Source organism: Chaetodon auriga, chromosome 14, assembly GCF_051107435.1.
Source record: "Chaetodon auriga isolate fChaAug3 chromosome 14, fChaAug3.hap1, whole genome shotgun sequence".
NCBI classification, from domain to species: domain Eukaryota; kingdom Metazoa; phylum Chordata; class Actinopteri; order Chaetodontiformes; family Chaetodontidae; genus Chaetodon; species Chaetodon auriga.
Genome location: NC_135087.1, coordinates 21,229,694 through 21,249,863, shown reverse-complemented (window position 1 = coordinate 21,249,863; position 20,170 = coordinate 21,229,694). Strand labels below are relative to the sequence as shown.

General features: G+C 40.6%; 1 protein-coding gene across 3 annotated transcripts in view; it reads right to left on the bottom strand.

The window, feature by feature from the left end:
* The window catches only part of gabrr2a (gamma-aminobutyric acid type A receptor subunit rho2a), a 52,526-nt gene extending 33,218 nt beyond the window's left edge, over positions 1-19,308 (bottom strand). The window contains exons 1-2 of one of the 3 annotated variants that reach the window (XR_013078171.1): positions 18,833-19,308; positions 10,824-10,930 (exon numbers count right to left, since the gene is read on the bottom strand). Coding sequence is in view for 2 of the 3 variants with exons in the window: in XM_076749247.1 (XP_076605362.1) it covers positions 10,824-10,930; positions 18,833-18,954 (229 nt within the window). In the remaining variant the exon portion in view is untranslated. Of the gene's footprint in view, positions 1-10,823; positions 10,931-17,463; positions 17,476-18,832 lie in introns of those variants that run through there. The other 2 variants (XM_076749247.1, XM_076749248.1) reach the window with 2 other exon arrangements.
* Between the last annotated feature and the right edge of the window lie 862 nt (positions 19,309-20,170).

Below are 20,170 nucleotides of genomic sequence, written 5' to 3'. Positions count from 1 at the left end.
ACTCTCCACAGGAGTGCCATGGGATGCCTGGGCCAGGGCACTAAAATGGCTAGAAAATGCCCGGGGAAAAAAAAAATCACCACAGCTGCACAGAGCAGACAGTGCTGCTGGCCACATTAGACTGAAGTGAATTTGATTTCCAATTGGACATGTTTTATCAATTGCAGTCTGCATCAGGTTGAAGCCAGTTTGATGTAAATGTAAATATCAAGCAGCTGGGCTCCTTCAAATGCATTTTATTGTAAGTACGTAGTCTGTAGTAGCTGACTGCATCAAAGACTGTGATTGCAGTTATTTCACTTACCTTGCAGTATCATGTCAGAAAGACGAGAAATATTTTAAGACCGCATCGCCTACCCTTATTCCCAAGTCAAGTCCTGAAAGCCTCTCTTTGGAGTAGCTCCCTGTGCAATGTTTTTTTTTTTTTTTTTTTTTTACACCAGTTTAAAGGAGGTTGGACTGTGAGAATCACTGTGACTGCAGACCGAGGGAGGAAAATAGATGGTACTTAGATTGAAGAGACCAACCCCAAACAACAAAGGTACATTTAGGAACTCACTCAAAGTTTGTATCACTGTATATGCAAACTATAGATCACTCAGCAAATGCAACACAACAGTGGACGCCAAAAGCTGCTAATTATCAATTGGATAGGAGATGAAGATGAAAAAAAAAGGCAATAAAGTTAAAGCTTCCATATTTTCAAAATGAAAATGAAATGTCCATTTTACATTCAATTTCATTATCATTGTTCCTGTTTTATACTTTGGAGAACACTGAATATTAATTGTCAATGTGCATCATGTATCTATAAAATGAAAATTTAATATAATTCAATTATTTCAGTTTAATATTGGCTGCCACAGACAACAAATTCATAGCTGCTGTGTGATAACACACACACACACACACACACACAGTCATACAGAATACACTGTCACCATCTATTTCAGTGAGAGGGGCTGAACACCTGAACAGTCTGGAAGAGCTCTGAAAATAATGTTGAACAGGCCAACAAGTTTCTGTTTACTAAGGTTTGTCATCAATGTGTGTCAGTGTCCTATGGCGAACATCCCAACACATCTTTATGGGGCTTGATAATCAATATCAGATTACTATGCCTTCAAGTTATTTCAGGAGGTTATTCATCATAGATCTGAAGATAGAGGTGACATATTGGAATAAACTGACTGCCATAATACAAACAATACTGCCAGGGAAAGTCATTAGAAAGCAGTCAAACACCTGTAGCAGATGATGGCAAATAGCAACAACGAAGATGATTTTTCTTTAAATTACAGAAACTTGATTTATTACTTGTATGCCTAATTTTGCAGAAGGCAATAACTGTTAAGGACAGATTGTGTTTCGTTGGCCATACACAGTGTATTGTGTTTTCCTGAGGCAAGGGAAATTAAAGTGCCACATTTTTCAAATGGTTTTTTGTGGCCCCAAAGCAGTGCTTCATTGTTACTGATTAAGTGTTTGAGTGTTTACACGTTGTTGACGCCACTAAAAAATTGTATGAACTGATGCCCATTTGACTTCGTTTTGGCTGCACTCACAAACACAACTATTTCTGTTTCCTCCAACTCTGTGATTATGTGATTCTTTTTAGTACAGACAATCAAGCAGATGCGTTATCAAGACTGTTTTGTTGCAGCCTCGTATGTCTATATAACGTGCTTGTTCAAGGCTAGTAAATGCTAACAGCCCTGCCACTTAGCCTTGGTTTATTAGAGCCAACACAGTCATGGCACAGTCTGTTGACTGTGAATGCATCATTTATTACTGTCTTAATGCCAACCAAAAACATTTTGGACACATAAGAGTGATATATACATGAATAATTGTGTAGTCTTAATTGATTACAATGGAAATACCAGGACTTCTTTCATACATGTTCAAACATGTTACTGATGTAAACAAACAATAATGTAATCTGAGGAAAAACACATTAATAACTTAGATTTAGTTCTCTAGAAATCAATCATTCAATCAATTTCAGAGTGATAGCAGGTTCCCGTCTTGGTCTAGCTACAGCTAGTTCTATTTACAGTTGATTTTGAACTGTTCCTTTAAATATGGTCTAATGTAAACTGTTCAGATGTACTTGCATAGGCTATAGTGTAGAAATACTGACTAAGTGTCAGCAAAGAGTTCCCTAATGAATGAAAGTCAAGTATTGAGTGAGTTGTTGATATCTCTCTGAGAGTCTGCTTTAATTTCTCAGTCTGGCTGGTTATTGTCACGGTATTAGAGATTTGGCAGGCTACGGAAAGAACATCAACCAAATTTTCCATTTGCCAGAAATCATCTCAAATGAAATAAACAGACTCAAAAGCAAACAGACTCAAAAGCAAATGTTGTGCACACTTAGATCAGTACAGTGCACAAGGATACACACTGAATAATCATGATGACCACACCTAAATTGATAAATATTGGGGTTTTCTTTTAATACAGAATGTCAAAGTACCATCACCAACACTGGATGCACTTTTACAGCCAGTTTTGGATCTCCTCTCGTATCTGTTCTTCAGTTGGGACAAAGTGTCATTTGCAGGGTAACAGCTGTCTGATGGCGTAACAGATTGATGCCTGTGCTAATCTAAGCTGTAAGCAGGAGGAACCGCTGCCAGCTTAATCTGCTCATCACTGCTGGAGTGGGGTCTGCTCTGCAGCAAGGCAGAGTTAGACTAGGCTAACACTGCAGGCAAGATGAATTACATTGAGTTAAGCTAGCAGCTAAAGCTATACTCCAGTCACCTCAAATCTCCAGATGGTATCTGGGTTCTACTGACCCGTCCATCAGTGAGCACTGTTTAAAGCTTTAGCAACAAAAATGAGGAAACTGCTGTGCGTATTGTTATGCTCCCCTGATCCCTCATAGATGACACACAGGGATAGCATGTCACTCTGGTAGTCGGGGATAAAGCAAATGACACATTTCTGCTGTTCATGACATCTAATGCGATGCACCTCTTCTTGTGCCAACACACACATCATTCAATAATGCATACATTTAAAAGTGACAACATTTGGTTTGAAAAAGAAAGCAGCAATAAGTCTAAATCAATGAATTCTTACAGTTTCCTTTGATGTAGCAAGCTTGATACAATCTACTAATTGAATTTCCACAGTTCTGACATCAAACTATGGCAGCAGCAGTCACAGCCCTGATTTTTGGTGGATATCATGCCATGTTATTTTAAGACTTCCGGGGGATGATATCAGTCACTTAATTTACAACATCAGTTTTTAAGAGCCTCTAAATAGAATAAAAAATTGCTTTGGCTTTCTGTGCATTTCAGTTATGCGTCAATGGCTCTTTAACTTTTTCATCAAGACTAAAAGATTAGAAAATGCTCAGTGGCAAAACTCCCAGAATGAGGGTGCAGCAGGGAGTCACTGAAAAATACCCAGCGCTCTCTTTACTTTCCCTAGATGAATAGAGACCAAAAGAACACTTGGCTTTTCTGTGGTAGTTTTACCTTCTTTTTAAAGCCAGTGTTCTTCAAGGTCAAGTTTGCTGCCAGTTATTTTCACAATATGCTCTACTGTCCTTTGGCCTTTACTCATACAATAGTTAAAGCTGCATTCATGGATTTTTTTGGACACTTGGCGGTACAGAATAAGCTGAAAGAATAGCCTTTTGGGTCCTAGCTTGGAAAAAAACAACACAGAAACATCATAACATATTGAACATCTGATGTTTCAGCTTAGAAGTCTTTAAGAGCATAGAAAAAGAACTTCTGAGTTATGTTTCAGGTTCAACAGTATGCCAAGTGGTTCACCCTGTGTTGATCTCTGTGTTCCAGATTGCTGGCTTACTTTCGGTTCCTAAAGTCTCCAGAAGAGAATGGGAGCCAGAGCCATTAGCTATCAAGCTCCTCTCCTGTGGAACAACCTTTCAGCCTTGGACCAGACACCAAGTCTTCATTTATGAGTAAGCTTAAACCTTTCCTTTTAATAAAGCATGCAGTTAGGGCTGGCTCAGGCTTGCCTTGGACAGACCCCTAGTTATGCTGTTATAGGCTTAGACTGCCCGGGGACTTCCCATCATACACTGAGTTCCTCTCTTCTCCTCTCTCTCCAGCATTCATGACCAATTAATGCATTTTACTAACTTGGCTTTTTCCTTGGAGTCCTAGTGCTTTCTCATCTCACAGGTTCTCATCATTAGTGGTTATACAGCGATTTGGGCTCATGGTTGCACTTACTGTGGTAGCTCTGCTGGATGCCTACTGCTACTGTTTTTTTTATTAGTAATATTCCTACATATTTCTATTATTATCATAGCTCTTATTGTTGCTATTGTTTTTTCCCTCCCTGCTGTTAGATCTATGTGCTTTGGCGCTATATAAATAAAAATCAGTTGAAACTTTTGACTGAATTAATGGTTTTGTTTTTGGCAACCTTTAACAAATACCACTTCCCACGAGGTCAAGAGGGCCAGGTCTCTGAGTGAGGCCTTCTTTCATTGGTCATTCTGAAAAAGTGAAACACGTTCCTGGAGTTACTACTTCTGAAATGGCTATGGCCAGTTGACGCAGCCAAGGACTTGTCTCCTCTGGTGAGCTGTGGCACTTACCTGGACATGTGGAATGAATCACACAACATACTGCTGAGTGTGTTTAAGTTTTTAGTAATTTGCACTATGACAAATGTCAACGTGATTTTAAATAAGGTTTTCCCACTTCTGGAACTGAACCCTGATGTTCTGGTTTTTGTTCAGCTCTCTATGAGCATTGAATTACAGAAGCTAGTGGAACAGTTGCTAGCCATGAGGTGACATCTATCTATGACAAGTTTCTTAGTAAACAGTAACTTTAAACGCTTACATGTCCTTCAGACATAAAGCAGAATTAGTTTTCAATGTTTCTGGCTATGCGGCAAATATAAGTTTAATATTCAGTCTTGTTTTTGGCTCTGGCCAGGTTTCCACTCTTGTGTCTTTAGCTGCTAAATGATGCCCACAGCTAGCTGCTAATTTTGTCTGCTGTGTTATGCTGGGCAGGTAGCCAACAGTAGATTTATCTGGCCTTTCTTAAAAACATTAGTGCTGTTAAACAATGGGTTTAAAGAAACTAAAAAGCTTTGCACAGCACAACAGAACTGTAGAGTTGGTGATAACTCTCTGTGGATTTGTCACTACGAGAGACTCATTTCTCACTACATGTAGTGAACTATTTTCGTCTCGGCACAAAGACCAGTGCAAGCAGCACTCCCGACAGTCACAGGAGTTTTCCTGACCTTGAAATTCATTGTCTTCTCACCTGCTCACCTGTGCTGTCAGTACTTTTCCACACTCAGTCATGTCCACCTGCCCGCTCACCTGATCACACACCTGAGGCTCATAGCAATCAGTGCAATACTTAAGCTGCTCTCCCACACTCAGTGCCAGATTGTTGTTCGCATCATGCAGGACTCTCCAGCGTTCTCTATTGGATGGATTTCTCATTACTGGACCTGCCTGTGTCTGACTTCAGCTGATCTTCTTTGTGGCCCTGCCCTTCCTGGATTTAATACTCCGTGTGACTGTCGAGTGTTTGGTTCAACAAACATTTCCTGAGACTCTTCATCGCTCTACTTCAGGTAGTGCTTCAGTTGGGTCCTAAATTAACACGTTACAGCTGCTCAGTGCAGAGCACACAGGTGCACAGGTGGGAGGTTCATTCAAATAAAGCAGGGCAAAGAGAGTTGTTGGTATTTTAGTGGAAAATGTCTTTCAACAGTGTGCTGTCTGTTTCTACATCAAAGGCACTTTTGTCATTTTATACAAAAGAGCAAAATAAATGTTTGCAACAAATACAAAGCAATACTGGAATAATATTTAAAATGTAATTAACAATTTTAATGAAACACTCTCCAACCAGCAATGAAAAACGAAACTGATATTTAATAAGTAGAAATGTTGGTAAATCAGGCTGTACTGATCTATAAATTAACATGAGCCATTCGTCCAGTCTGGAGAGGCCTGAAAACAGTCTGTTGTTCTCAGCAGCTTTTCCTGCTGCTCATTAAATCCCTGTAGCCATCTGAAGGCAGATACATTGATAAATCTGCAGCCTCTGACTCGAGACGTGCTGCGTCAGAGTACAGTAATATTACGCACGGATGTCGACCGTGTTAATCTTCATTAAATCATGTTCAGACTGCTACAAATAACCACGCACATTAGATGGGTCTGTTATCTCTCAGTATTCTGCCTTTTTATGCAGGAGACGTTGGATTACCTCAATCCTGTGCACCACAACCACCTTTCCAAATTTTTTGAAAACTGGTGTTTCATATTTAGAGGCTAGGCAGCTCTGCTGTTCAGCTGGCACTAGGCACTAATAGCCCTGATGGTGGCGCTAAAAGTAACCGTCTAAAGATTAAAACTCTGATGCACTGTGGGTCCAACTTGTAATGAATCTTCAAACTGTTTTATTATAAACAGATACTGCAAATTCTCGTTAAATAAATCTCCAATGTTCACAAAACAAATGACAAAATACTGATGTGGGAAATTTCAGAATTGTGTCTCAACACAAAATTTTCGACAGTATTTCTAATTCTTTCCTTATGGAAACTACTGCAGCCAATGGAAATGGAGCATCTTTGAACACCAGCTTGTCACTTACACAGCAATCAATCTTTGTAAAAAATAAATTACAAACATCACAACGTTGTCTAGACACTAGTTTGAAATCTGCCATTACATGCAACCCAGGTGATTGCCTCGGTCATAGCGTGAAGCCATCTATGGTTTTTCGTCTGGACCTGCCAGGTCCTGATCATCAACAACTAGCGAAATCCATGACTACTCATGTAGTTTCTAGGAACTCTGTTTTTTTGGTCTATAGCTAGCAAACATTAATTGGAAAAGATGAAAAGGCTGCAAAACAGCACCAGCATTCATCATTCACTCTTCTAACGGTTTCTTTACGATATGTTTGCAGAGAAACATTCCAAAGCCAGGCAGTTAAACTTGGTCAAGATTCTTTACCAAGTTGGTGTGTATCTTTGGATTTATTTGTAGTGCGCGTGCCTCACAGCAAGAAGGTCGCCGGTTCGATCCCCGGGTCGGGCAGGGCCTTTCTGTGTGAAGTTTGCATGTTCTTCCCATGCATGCGTGGGTTCTCTCCATTCTCTCTGGCTTCCTCCCACCAAAAACATGCTTCATTAAGTTAATTGGTGACTCTAATAATTGTCCTTAGCTGTGAGTGTGAGCGTGAATGGTTGTCTGTCGCTATATGTTGCCCTGCAATTGACTGGTGACCGGTTCAGGGTGTACCCCGCCTCTCGCCCATTGACAGCTGGGATAGGCTCCAGCCCCCCCGCAACCCTGAAAGGGATAGTCGGTATAGAAGATGAATGAATGAATGAATTTTGTTTAAGTGAAGCCTGATGTTGCCTCACACATTAAAGCACAGCGAGGCATACAGCTTATTAATCACACTTATTATTATTAAACACTGGTAATGGATTGGTACTCCGTATCAGCAGATGTCCAAATTCATGAATTGGAATTGGATTGGAACTGAAAAAAGTGGATTGGTGCAGCTGTTGTTGTCATGCATCACCATGCTTGGCTAACTGTAGCCGTATCAGAGCTATCAGTGACTGTATTTAACAATCACAACTCCTTCTGATCTATATTCTAGCCCATCACCCACCAGTGTGTACTTGTTGTTGTCCATCCATTGTTTAAATGAAATATTGATTACTACAGTTTTTAGGTCAAATGAGAGGTCTAAACCAGTTTGTGCGTTCCATACATTCTGTGTTTTTCTGGACAGATTTACTTGCAGTGAATATAGCAGTGTGCCTTTAAGGGATGGGTGGAGGATATATTAAAGTAATAGGCTGCATGAAACAACCCACCTCTGACTTTGTGACCTCTGGTAAATCCACAACACTGCTAAGCCACCACATTTTCTGAAAAGCACACAGTGGCTTTGGTATACAGTTAACAGATCATAACATGACTTGCTCCGAGCCCATACATCAAATGATCTGGCTGCCGGCTTTCTCTTTCCCTTCAGTATGGATTAACAACGAGCTTAATGTGCTATCTTTCCAAGGATTAAGAGCAATAATACACCCCACACGTTAGCCACACTCATCTCCCTCTGTCCACTCAAATAGATGCAGCATCTAACTTGATCCAAATCTTTTTGAATCTGTATGTGCACAACCGTGTACATATCTAATAGTTTTACAGTGCATATGCTATGTACTCACCAGTAACACTGATGGTGAGATAAGGTGTTATTTTGGATTGAGCTTGCATTTCACACTCTGGGTGAGAGATCTGAAACTCAACAGGTGTTTTTACCAGGACCTAATGAAAAGGTGCTATTGCTCTGAATGTTGGGAATTTGACCCATACTGGGAAGGGTATGACCATGCTCGAGATTATTAGAGTGCCAATTTAATTGAGATTCGTTTTTTTTTTTTTTTTTGCTGTGGTCAGAGGTGTAACTCTTGAAACTGGAGATGTTCATCATCCAGTGTCTGACGCTGTAATCCAGAGCAAGATGTCTTGAAACAATCACTGGCCAGTTTGTTGGTTTCTTGGGGGCATTTTCAATTTTCAGTCTCTTTCATTCTGATGCAGCTAAGCCAGTAGCTTACTGGTTTATTATAATAGAAAACCCATGTTAAAGCATTATTCAACATAAAAAAAAAGCTCAGGGTTTAAACCCATCTGGAGGGGGCAACCCCTTGCAGGGTGAACAGGATGGAGTATGAAACACTAATGCAACTAGAGCCATGTATCCTCTGCTCAGACTTTGTGCCAGAACCCAGGCTATATTTAGTCCCATTTCCACTGTGACCTCCTGCCACATGCTCTGCCTTTCTCTGAAGTAACAATCATACTAGCAGGGGAGAAGCGACCTCGCTTAATGACGCTTTCATCATCTGCTCCAACAAGGTACAACTTCAGATGAAGGGTAAGAAGAAGATGAGTTCCTTTCCCAACTTTCTTCTAAGCAGAGATGTGAATCTATCTTAGATGCGAAATATCTTTATGAAAGCCTAGTCGAGTTTTAAGCCTATGAATTTCATTTGAGATACATGAGGCAAACACTTCTAAGCATATCAACAAAGATCTAGCCTTGAGCTAGTTTATGAAGTATTTCAGTGACAAAAGACCACTATCTTTACATTCAACCAATGCTTTCAAAAGATGTTAAGACATGCAGCTTGAACACAAGTGTGTGAAACATCTTGTGAACCGCAGTCTTTAGATCACACAAAGAACAACACCAGTGGGGTGTTTTAAAAGCTTCTTAACTTGGGAACAACTTCTAAATGCTTGAGCATGTGCCATGCTGAGAAATTCATCTTAAAAAACCCAGAAGGGGGGATTAATGACATTGTCAGCCAAAAGAAAAGCTTTAGATCTAGTTTTTCTTGTGATCCAGCAGAACAGAAAAAATGCCTGTTAATTGTAGTCAAAACCTGGTGACGAAGCAGGATTCGTGTGGAGGGGTGCAGGCTAGAGATGCTTCATGCCTTGAGATGATTCCAGGAGAGGGATGGATACTTTAAATTGCTATAACATCAAAGAGCCGTACATATCAGAGGTTGGGGACACCAAAGACCAATCAGTTTTGAGACATGAGTGCAGACGGGTGGCTGACATGTAATTGGTTTTTCAAGCTTGAGGGAGAACAGGTGAAACACACTCATACTTTCCTATTTCCTCTATTCCTGCCATCATGCAGGCCAATGCATCATGTCCAATACAAGGCTAAAGGCACACTCCACCAATATTACACATAAAGGTATGTTCACTTGTCATGAGGAGCACTACTCAGCTTGTAAGTATAATTTCTTCTGTGGCATTAGAGGAGTTTTGTCAAGTATGAGGAAAATAACCCTGATGATGTCATACTGATGTCATCAGAACAGAGACATTAAGAGAACTGAGAAAAGATATATAATGCTGATGATGTAGGGTACCTCTCCGTTGGTATGGACAATTACAAATGCTTTTACTCCACAGACCCAGTTATATGATGTTGAAGTGGATTTGTTAATTTGTACCTTGTTGTTTATCATTGTTAAGTCTGCAGGGGCCCAGACTGAACTAACTATTATTATTAGGTCAAAAGCTGTTTGGAATTTGACTCCCCGTGGAGTTCTCAGTGGGTTCTCCATTGTTTGGGGTCGATGCAAGTCTTATGGGGGTAGGTTGTTTGGTATCCAGCCTGCTCTGTCCACAGTGGTTTGTGTTGGTTGTTTTTTTCTGTCTTTACATCCTCTCCCTCTGAAAAGGGCTGATTGTCGGGCTCTATGTTCATTCTTTTTTTTTTTTTTATGAATTGAATTTTGAGTAGTGTGGAAACACCTAAAAAGAGCAGAAAGTATAGCTTGTTTTCTTTTTGATCCATTAAAACGCACAGTACTTTTTTTTTTCTTTCTTTTTTTTTTTTTTTTTTACTATTTTTAATTTAGTGTTTTAACTGATTCTCATTGCCAAACTGACATTGTTTTCTTCTGTGCCATATTTTAAACTAGAAATGTTGAATGAGTAACCATTTAAAATTTCAGCAATTCTGCTTTTCAGACAAATGCTGATGAATGATGAATTCATCCATCAGTGAGAGGAGGCTTGCTATATCAGTTTTGACAGTGTTGACAAAAAACTGAAATCAACTCTGCAACTGAGAATATAATATATGTTTCGCAGCGCTTGAACAAGCTAGTAAGTGGACCTTGAATATATATCGATGTGTTTGTGATGGTGAATAAATGCATATATATGTACACAAGGAAAATAACGAAGATAATGCATACAAATGTCCGAAGCACTCCACACTTACCTCCGAATGCTGGTCTCATTGTAAAGTCATGATCTTCTACCTTCAGCAGATGCTCCGTCTTTACTTTGCGAGACTTGGTCACATCTGGAGGCTTCTTTGCCAAAGATCTAGAGGAAGATGACATTCACCGTCAGAAGGCAGTCCACTGAAAGACTGGGTTTTAGTTTTTAAAGATAAAAAGCACAGCACAATGATTGAATCTGCTATGACAACTGAGAGCAAGAACTTCAACTTGATCGTTTATATAAAACCTCTTCTTTATCTTTATCTTTTAGTCTTTTTTCTTGTCTCATCACATCTGCATTCCAAATGTCCAAAAGACCAAAAATAAAATGTCAGCAGCTGAACAATTGCACAGAAAGTATCTTAGTGTAGGAGAGAAAATGCTAATGTATTTCAGAACTGTTGAGATCAACCCTGTGTTCAAGCAAAACAAGCACCCTGACTGCAGACGTCACTCTTAAAATTGTATTTGTGTCGTTGGTTGAATGGAATGTCGTGCTGTGATAATTGTCAGTGGTATGGTGTCAGTCTAACTGTGCAGACCACATGCTGTGTTAAATCACCTCTCAGGACGGACAGACACATATACTTTTGTGTGCAGTAAAGAAGAGATAAATGTGTAGCCCTCCCTACCCTCTCTATCTCCCTCTCTCGGGAAACTTTTTGACTTAATGTCTAGATGATGATGATGATGACGATTATTATTCTCACTGTTCTTATTCTTCTTATTATTATTTATCTTATAATAAAATGACAATTAAAATAAAAGCATTATAAAAGGAGCATAACACAGCAAGGAATTAATTGGGTAACATATACTTTATATATATATGGTCGCCCATGGTCTTCACTCTAGATCTTGGAATCTCTGAACAGGACCCACCATCTCGGGCTGCACTTCCCCTGGGATTCCACTAGACACAGCTGCATCGCCTTCCGGCTGCAACGCAGTTTTGTTTCATCCTCTTAATGGCTTCATACCCCACCAAGAGTGTTTCAGATGTGGAGCACTTTGCCTGCCTGACTTGTGCACAGATTTTGCTGATTTGATCATTTTCCCTTGATGTTTGTGCTGCTTCCATGGGTAAGTAGGCTATCTAGTTAAATGGTTTTAATTGTGTTTTTTTGCTGATATACAATCTGGAGTCTGCACCTGGCAAAGGGTATTGAATTTTGAAAATTGACTGGATTGTCTATGCTATGCCTTTTTTGGAGAACATAGCGTTAGAAAAACACATGTGACATATTCCATTTCTGTGGTCTTGTTATGAAATTTTATTCAACTTGGACCACGATAAGGCTTGATGCTATGGTCCTACTGTCCCATCTAATGGTAAAACAGCCATCCTCACCATTTAAATCTTTTCCAATGCAGCTCACTTCATTCCTGTCCCCAAACTCCCATCTTCCAGAGAGAGAGAGTGCAGACCTGCTTGTCAACCACGTGCTCCACCTGCATGGCATCCCTCCTGACATAGTCCTTAAAAAAGGACCCCATTTCACATCCCAGGTGTGAATCTTTTTACTCAGCTGTTGATGTTATAGTCAGTCTCTCTTCTGAGTATCATCCAGTCTAACATCCAGACCGAGCAGGTTAACGAAGAGATGGAGACCGCTCTGCGAGGTGTGACTTCTGCCAACAAATTCTCGTGGAGCACCCAGCTCAAACTTTTGAATTCTTACTTGGTTATCGACCCCTCTTGTTTTCTTCTCTTGAGCTAGAGGTTGCCGTTTTTTCTGTCCAGGATCAAATGTGCTGCTGCCGGCAGGTTTGGCAGCTTGAGCTGCCCTTCTTTGGGTTTCCACCTCGTCCCAGTCCCAGGCCAACCGTTGCCATGCTACTGACCTAGCTTACACTCCTGGCCAAAGGTTACCTCTCTTCTGAAGACCATCTGTGTGTGTGATTGCCTGAGTGGAGACAGGCATGCTGGAGAGAGCAGAGCCTCTCCAGCTGCATCTTATCCTGTAATCAAGACTCCTATAAAGACTGAGCTCTGCCAGATCTACACTGCCAGATCATAGCTGCTGCTCAGTAAGTCTCCATTTCCAGTCCTTTTTCTAGTTTACTTCTAGTTTATTTGCTCCTTGCATGTTATCTGCAACTAAACCTATTTCTTGTTCTGTCTGCTCTGCTTCCCTGTCTCGGACTCCTGTTCGGTCCAGCATCTTCCCGGGTACCATTTTGGACTTGCTACCCACTCCTTACTCTCTCTGCTTGCACTGTGTCTTTGTCTGCACCTGGGTCACTAACTTAGTCACTTAACATCTTGGTAGGAGACAGAATAGTGGTCTCTCATGACCAAACCTGTCTCCTAGAAATTACCTTTTTATATACAACTAATTTGCAACAACACATATGCTTTGAAGGAAATGTAATGCTGACTGTTTGCTGACATTTTTTGCTAACATAATGAGGTTTTGGTACTGAAGTAATCAGTAAAATGTTCACTGACAAATTATTTTGTTTTTCTCTTAAATATCTCACAGTGAATATCTGGTCGTGGTGACAACAGCATTTCTAAACTTTTTGATGATTATGCTAAGGCAGACCTTCCAGAAAAAGCACCCAATGACTTGAACAACATTAAAGGATACTTTGAGGATTTTTAACCTTATCTCTTATCTTATTAAATCCAAATTACGGATATCATTTTCTTTCTTCTTCATGGAACCAGTTTTGTCATTGGTTCTTGGAAGAACTACAGGCTATTTCAACTTTAATATTTAGCCTCCATCACTGCGTATCCAGGAGTGATGCTCTAGATACAGTTCAAAAACATTATCTTCCTTCTTGGTTTGCATAAAAATGGCAAATTTCTCCTCTAGTAGAGTAATGCCGAAATCAGACATTTGGGGCTATTTACTGTATTTCAGGATACCGAAAAATATACAAATGTCTGAGCATTAACCCTCCTATTATCTTTGGGGTCAATTTGACCCCATTCAATGTTTAACGTCTCTAAATAAATGATTGACATAATTTTTTCTGCTTCATATTTCATGACTTCCTAATTTAATGGGGATAACTGGGTAAACATAAAATTAACATGATAATATGTTTTCAATGTCCTGTACACATTTTGTACGCATCAGTGTTCTTTGGGGTCAATTTGACCCCAAGCTCTTTTGCTATATGAAACATAAGAAATATCAACATTTTCCACACATTTTTTGTGGTTGTTTTAGATGATGTTGAGGACACTATAACATGCAATTTTCCAATCTTCAAAAAGCTTTAGGACCCTAGCCTAACATAATCATATGAGACCACTGATAAAACATCTTTATCGTGAGAACTTTAATTTAATTATAACAATTTTCTGGAGATTTAAATTGCTGGGGTCAAATTGACCCCAAGGATAAAAGATGTTAGTAAATTTGAAGGTAACAGGAGGGTTAAGTAAGTGCAGTAGCAACAGTGTTTTGTTACTTGTTTTGTTGCACCAGTTTGGGGTTCAGAGTTTAGCCTAATCTTAGTATAGAGTAGTATTAGAGTGGTTAGCTAAAGGAGTTGGGAACTTCACATTTCAGCAAGCCCAGCTTAAGTTTTCATCTGAAATATTTTTATGTTTGCAAAACATAGTTATGTCCTTGTTCCACAAAACTAATAAACAGAAACACTTGAACTTTATGAAAAGTGGGTGCTATGTTCCAAATAATTTTCTTTTTTTTTTTTTTAACTTTGACCTTCAAAAGGGACCTGCAGTGATATATTTGCTAGATACGCTATATTCATCAAATGCTAGCATTCTTTAGCATCATGTAAAGCACTTAAATTGCTTTGCTATGAAACATGCTGTAAAGCTTGCCTGCTAATATTGTGTTTACTTTTTGCAGACAATGTTGCCTGACAGCCTATTTCCATTCCTTGTAACAGATTCTACAGGGCAAGAAACTTGGGACAGACAATCATTTGCTCTATTACTGCATGCCAAATTCATTATTGAGGACATCCTACTGAGCTATCAAAGCAGCAGCAGATATAAGGTTAGTGCTTCTTGCTGTAGATTTTCTTTGCATGTAGCTATTGCTGGCATAGATTTAATCTGCACCTGCATCAAGTGTTTATGGTATTTATGCAGTTATACTGCAGTAATTAATAAATAAATTAGTAATCATAATTCAGAAGTTCGCATCCCAAAAGTATTTGATTTTGTAATCTAACCCTACTACTTCTGTTTGAAAACAGAGAGCTTTGTTGTATCTTTTCATCTTTTGCCACAACATTGAGGAAACTGACAGTTTAAAGGGCAGACTGGAAATGTGCCAATGAGGACATTTTAATATCTCACAGCAAATCAATAGTTACTGGAAATTAGTTCACAGTGCACCCTCACAGCCAGAAGTCTGTCTGCTTCGGAACTGGCAGAATTGGGTTACTGCAGCTCCCTTTCAAAATTTGGGCATCAGTGCAGTGTTGGCTGGCTGTGTAGGCAAGTGAAGGTGGTGGTGTGGCCTGGAAGTGCTGGTCAAGCATATCCAATAAGAGCAGCCTGGGAGTAGCCTTGTAAGGCAACAAGCGCAGTGCATTGTGGTTGTTGTACCTTTTGAGCAAAACGGTATCTCACAGTCATTCTTCTCTGTTTCCTCTGGTAATGCAGCACCGATTTCAAAAATACTTGTGCCTTTCTACTGCATAGACATATCAGTTTTCTGACAAAACCATCTTTCCAGCAGTGAAATACCCCTTTAAAAACAACATTAACATCTAACCAAAACCACAATCTTTCTAACACCTTAACTAAGGTGTATTTGTTGCCTGAGCCCAGCCACAGACAGGACTCTTGACCCCTTGTCCACTTGCTGAAACAATGATATGAGTTGGGAGGTCAATCTCTTTGATCTTCCTAATGAGTCTGTCAAGCTGGAGGTCTTCAACAGTACAAAAACTAGTCCCCAACTCAGAAATATAGTACCTGGAACTGAACTGGACACATCTATTATTTGAAAGCTGGGACCCACACCCATGCAGAACCGAGAAATGTCAGACCTGAAGCCTACTGAGAGACACAGACCCGATCAGAATCGGTTTCAGAGCTGATTGGGCTCAATAAATTAATTAATAAAGTTGTCGAAACAGAACTTCGTGTCTTGCTGAATGGAAGCTAAGAAGACTTCTCTTCTGTGCCTGGTTGTGATGCACAATCCATCCTTCTGGCCAAGGAGGTTGGTAAAATGCAAACACACATCCAGGTTTTCTGTTACTCATCTCCAGTCGTTATTTCAGTTTAAAAGTCTACGTGCTGTCATTGTAAAGAAACACACCTCATTTAGAATTAGATTTGAGGTTTTGTTGGATCACCTAACATGATAAAGATAACTTTGCTTGTCATTTTGAACTCTAATAATGATCGCTCGTTTGTTACCATGGCTGCTAAAGTTAGCATTGCTAATGCAATCATTTGCACTCTCCAAGACTAGTGACTCTTGAGGGTTTTTTCACCTTAATTCCTGGCTGCATCAATCGATTAATTAATTATGAAATTAATTGCCAACTATTTTGCTACTCGATTAATCAGTTTTGAGTGATTTTATTAAAAAAAGAAGTCTAAATCCTCTGATTCCAGTTTCTAAAATGAGAATATTTTCTGCTTTCATTGCTCCTCTATGATAGTAAACTGAATATCTTTGGGTTGTGGACAAAACAAGACATTTTAGGACATAATCTGTGGTTTCGGGAAACTGATCAATGAGCTTCACAAATTTCTGACATTTTATGGACTATAAAACTAACAAATAATTGACAGATTAAAAGCAGAATGGCTATATTATGTGAAACTCTGGTTGTATCCGTATTTCTCGCAGTTGGTAAAACAAACAGCCAGCAGCAATGCTGATAACAGCGTAGCAGAGCCGTACAGAGCTGTAGTTTCTTCAGTAAACACACACACTTCTTTGGCTGCAACAGTCCCTCCTGCTCAGCCTGCTGCTGCTCATCTCCGGGGGTCGGAGGAGGAGTGACCCGCCTGAGGGCAGTTTCCTTGGGAACACAGCCGTCGAGGCGTTTGTCATACATAAATGTCCGTAGTTTCATCTAAACTGGATTGGAAAAAAGATAGACACTGACACTTTTGAGACCTAAAGCAGACTCGGACTGGCTATCGGGAGCACTAGGAGAATTCCCAGTGGCCTGGCAGGCTCATTGATCTGGAGTGTCAGGCCAGTGTTCAAAATGCTAAATGAATTGGGTAAATCAGGGAGAAATTCACACCGTCAGCTGCCCTACCTGGTTTTAACCTGATCGTTTCATCCCTGTCTGTCATCACAAATGATTGGTCACATACACATGCACATGAACACAACGTTCAGTCAGTGCATGGTGTGTGCGTGAAAACAACAACAACAAAAAAGAACAGCACAGGAGAAAAAGAGAATGAGAGACACAGAAAAGGTAGAGCTGAGAGGGAGCGCTTTAAAAGGAGAAAAGCCTGGGAGGAAAGTGCTGCTAAATACTGTAAGATATCACAGCATTTAGAAGCACTTTTGAGCAAGGTATGTGGTTGGTGTTTTAAAAAGCAAAAACATAAAAGCAGGGCTGTCCTCAGCACATCGTATAACAACTTCCTTTTTTCGAAAGTAAAAGATATGTTAGTGGTATAAACATTAACAGAGAAAAATATTTCAGCACAGCGCATACAGTATATGCAGTCTGTCGTGAATAGAGTGAAGAGATGTACGATGATGTGAGTTGATGTTCGGTTAGACTCCTAGCCTAAATTGCTATCCCAGTCTGTCCCCGTAAGAGAACGGGACCAGACCCTGACACCGCTGACTGTATAAAACATGGATCCAAACCCTCACGGGTCCCTGGTCAGGTTCTGGGTCCTTGGGCTCAGGTGGACCGGTGAAGACCTCTACCCCAAACCAAGCTGCCGAATCGGTTGTGAGCCGCTGCCTTCCAGGAGGACTCTGCTGAAGCTGAACAAGATCAGCAAGATCAGTGCTCTGCAACATGTGCAGTAAGCAACAGCTTTGTCAACCAATTTGTTACCCTGGCTTCCATCCTACAAGGTTTTGAGGCTCTATGTAAACGTCATGTTACTTTCGCCTTTGCTTCAGACAAACACCAGTCATAATCCACGCAGCCACTAGAGGCCTTTGTCTGGTGGACATAATTACTGGTCGTTCTGCAGGCAACTCAATGATGGATGCCGTCCTTTTCTGGAGAGGACAGTCTCAGACAGCATGTCAGAGTCCTTCTGAACCACAACTCCTCCTGATGGGCAGGTCAGTGCTTTGCAGGCAGCTTCACCACCTTCTGTGTATGACGTGTGAGTGTGTGTGTGTGTGGATAAATGTTTGACAGAGCACTTTACGCTGATATAACTGCGGTCCATTTCCCATTGAAGTACAGTCCATGCAATTTTAATTTCGCCTTGTTTTAACCTTTTTTATATTATTTTGTCATTTCCTCTCCTTCTGTGTGATAAACGTGTTAATAACCTTGTTTTAAAGTGTTATCATACAAACTGTCACTTGGTTATCAGCAGGACATCACTATTCTGCAATAAAGCCAGAGATCCACTCACCACACCTCATTCATGCAGCGCACAAAGTTCAGACTTGAACTGTTGCTTTTTACCACACCAGAAAATAAAAGCATCCTTTTAAGTCTATGACAATACTGAGAAATAAAAATGAAAAGAACGTGTCAAGACAGATGCGTTTCAAACTGATCCCGTGGCTTTAGACCATTTTCACTCAACATATAGTCTACTCCATAACACCCCTTTAACTATCTGCAGATGGAGCGGCTGTGATTTACCTCAATGTCAGCCTTCTATCCACTTCTGTTTCTTCTGGTAATTCATTCTTCATTATATTACTAATTTGGGAAGTGTAAATCTCAATAACCTGTCAAGTGGGATGAGCATCTTAAAGCTTTCCATTCCACATTAACTCGCAGTTCCACGGTCGAATGTGATGACACATCTTGCGAGGATGAAGATTCAATTAAAAGTATTGTACCGGTCTCCTGTATGTATTTCCCACTATCTTCTACTTACGTGCCATGCTTTTGGGTCTCCACGGTGCCGGTCCATCTCCGCACCCGGTGGCCGTGTCTACGGCATTCACCGGTAACGACCAGACATAGAAGTAAAATTAGAGGTTTGGTCATATAAGGCATCTTGACGGCGCAAATCCACAGGTGAGTCCCTTGAAAGCCCCTTTCAGTCGGTTCATTCCAGCAGGGCTCAGCCGGCAGCGCATGTTTCTCAGCAGAGGAGGGATGTGTCCTCGGTCATGGCATCAGACTCTCTCCCACTGCAGGAGAGGAACGTGTGTGCGCGATCCCATACACTGTCCGCACTTATCCTCACGAGAGACAGACAGACACCACACACACACACACACACACACACACACACACACACACACACACAGAGAGAGAGAGAGAGGGAGAGAGAGAGAGAGAGAGAGAGAACATCTGTAGCCTACATGCTCTAAGGGGGGAGAAAAACACGCAAACACACACACACACACACACACACACACACACACACACACACACACACACACACAGGGATTATTTGCCGCCTGGCATGACACAACAAGAGAGGCAGATTATTCCTCCCTCTTGTAAATAAAAAACCTCATCACAGGAACCATGTTTCACTCAACTCAGGGACATGGTGGAGCAGTTTAAATGCAAGCCTCATTTTCACTTATTCACTTAGTGCAGTGCTGCAGCAGCATTTTGGGGCCATGGGCACAATCATTCACCATTCACCGTCATCAGCGTTATAGCTGCTCATCCTTTTTGGAAGGTCGCGGGGGGGGGCTAGATGCACCCTGGACAGGTCGCCAGTTTGATGCGAGATCCCACATGATATTTTATGATGGCTGCTGCTGGATTGATTTCCAGTCGCCGCTCTTAACAGTGTGTCAAAGTGTCACTGAGCAAGACTCTGTAGCCCATTTGCGCCACACAGGGCAGCTTCATCACTATCGCTGCATAAATGTCTGTGGGTGGATGTTGGGCATTGCAAAGCGCAATGCGCCCCTGTCACGATGAAGTCAACACGTGGCATTTAAAAAGCAATCAAAGGCACCGGCTACTTACTTGCAGGGTTTTCAAACTGTCAATATATTTGTGAATAATCATGTAGTTAAAAGTCAATGCTTGCCATATTCTACGTTTTTATTACCGTCACAATGTGCTAGTCTGTCTCTCAATACTTTGACTTCGCCACTCTGTGACTGTGTGTGTGTGTGTGTGTGTGTGTGCGTGTGTGTTTCTTAAGGTGTAACAGCTCCAGTAGATGCATAGTGTCATTCTCCGATTTCATTAATGTCGTCAATTATCTAAGATTAACATTATGAATTTAATATTTTGGGGGGCA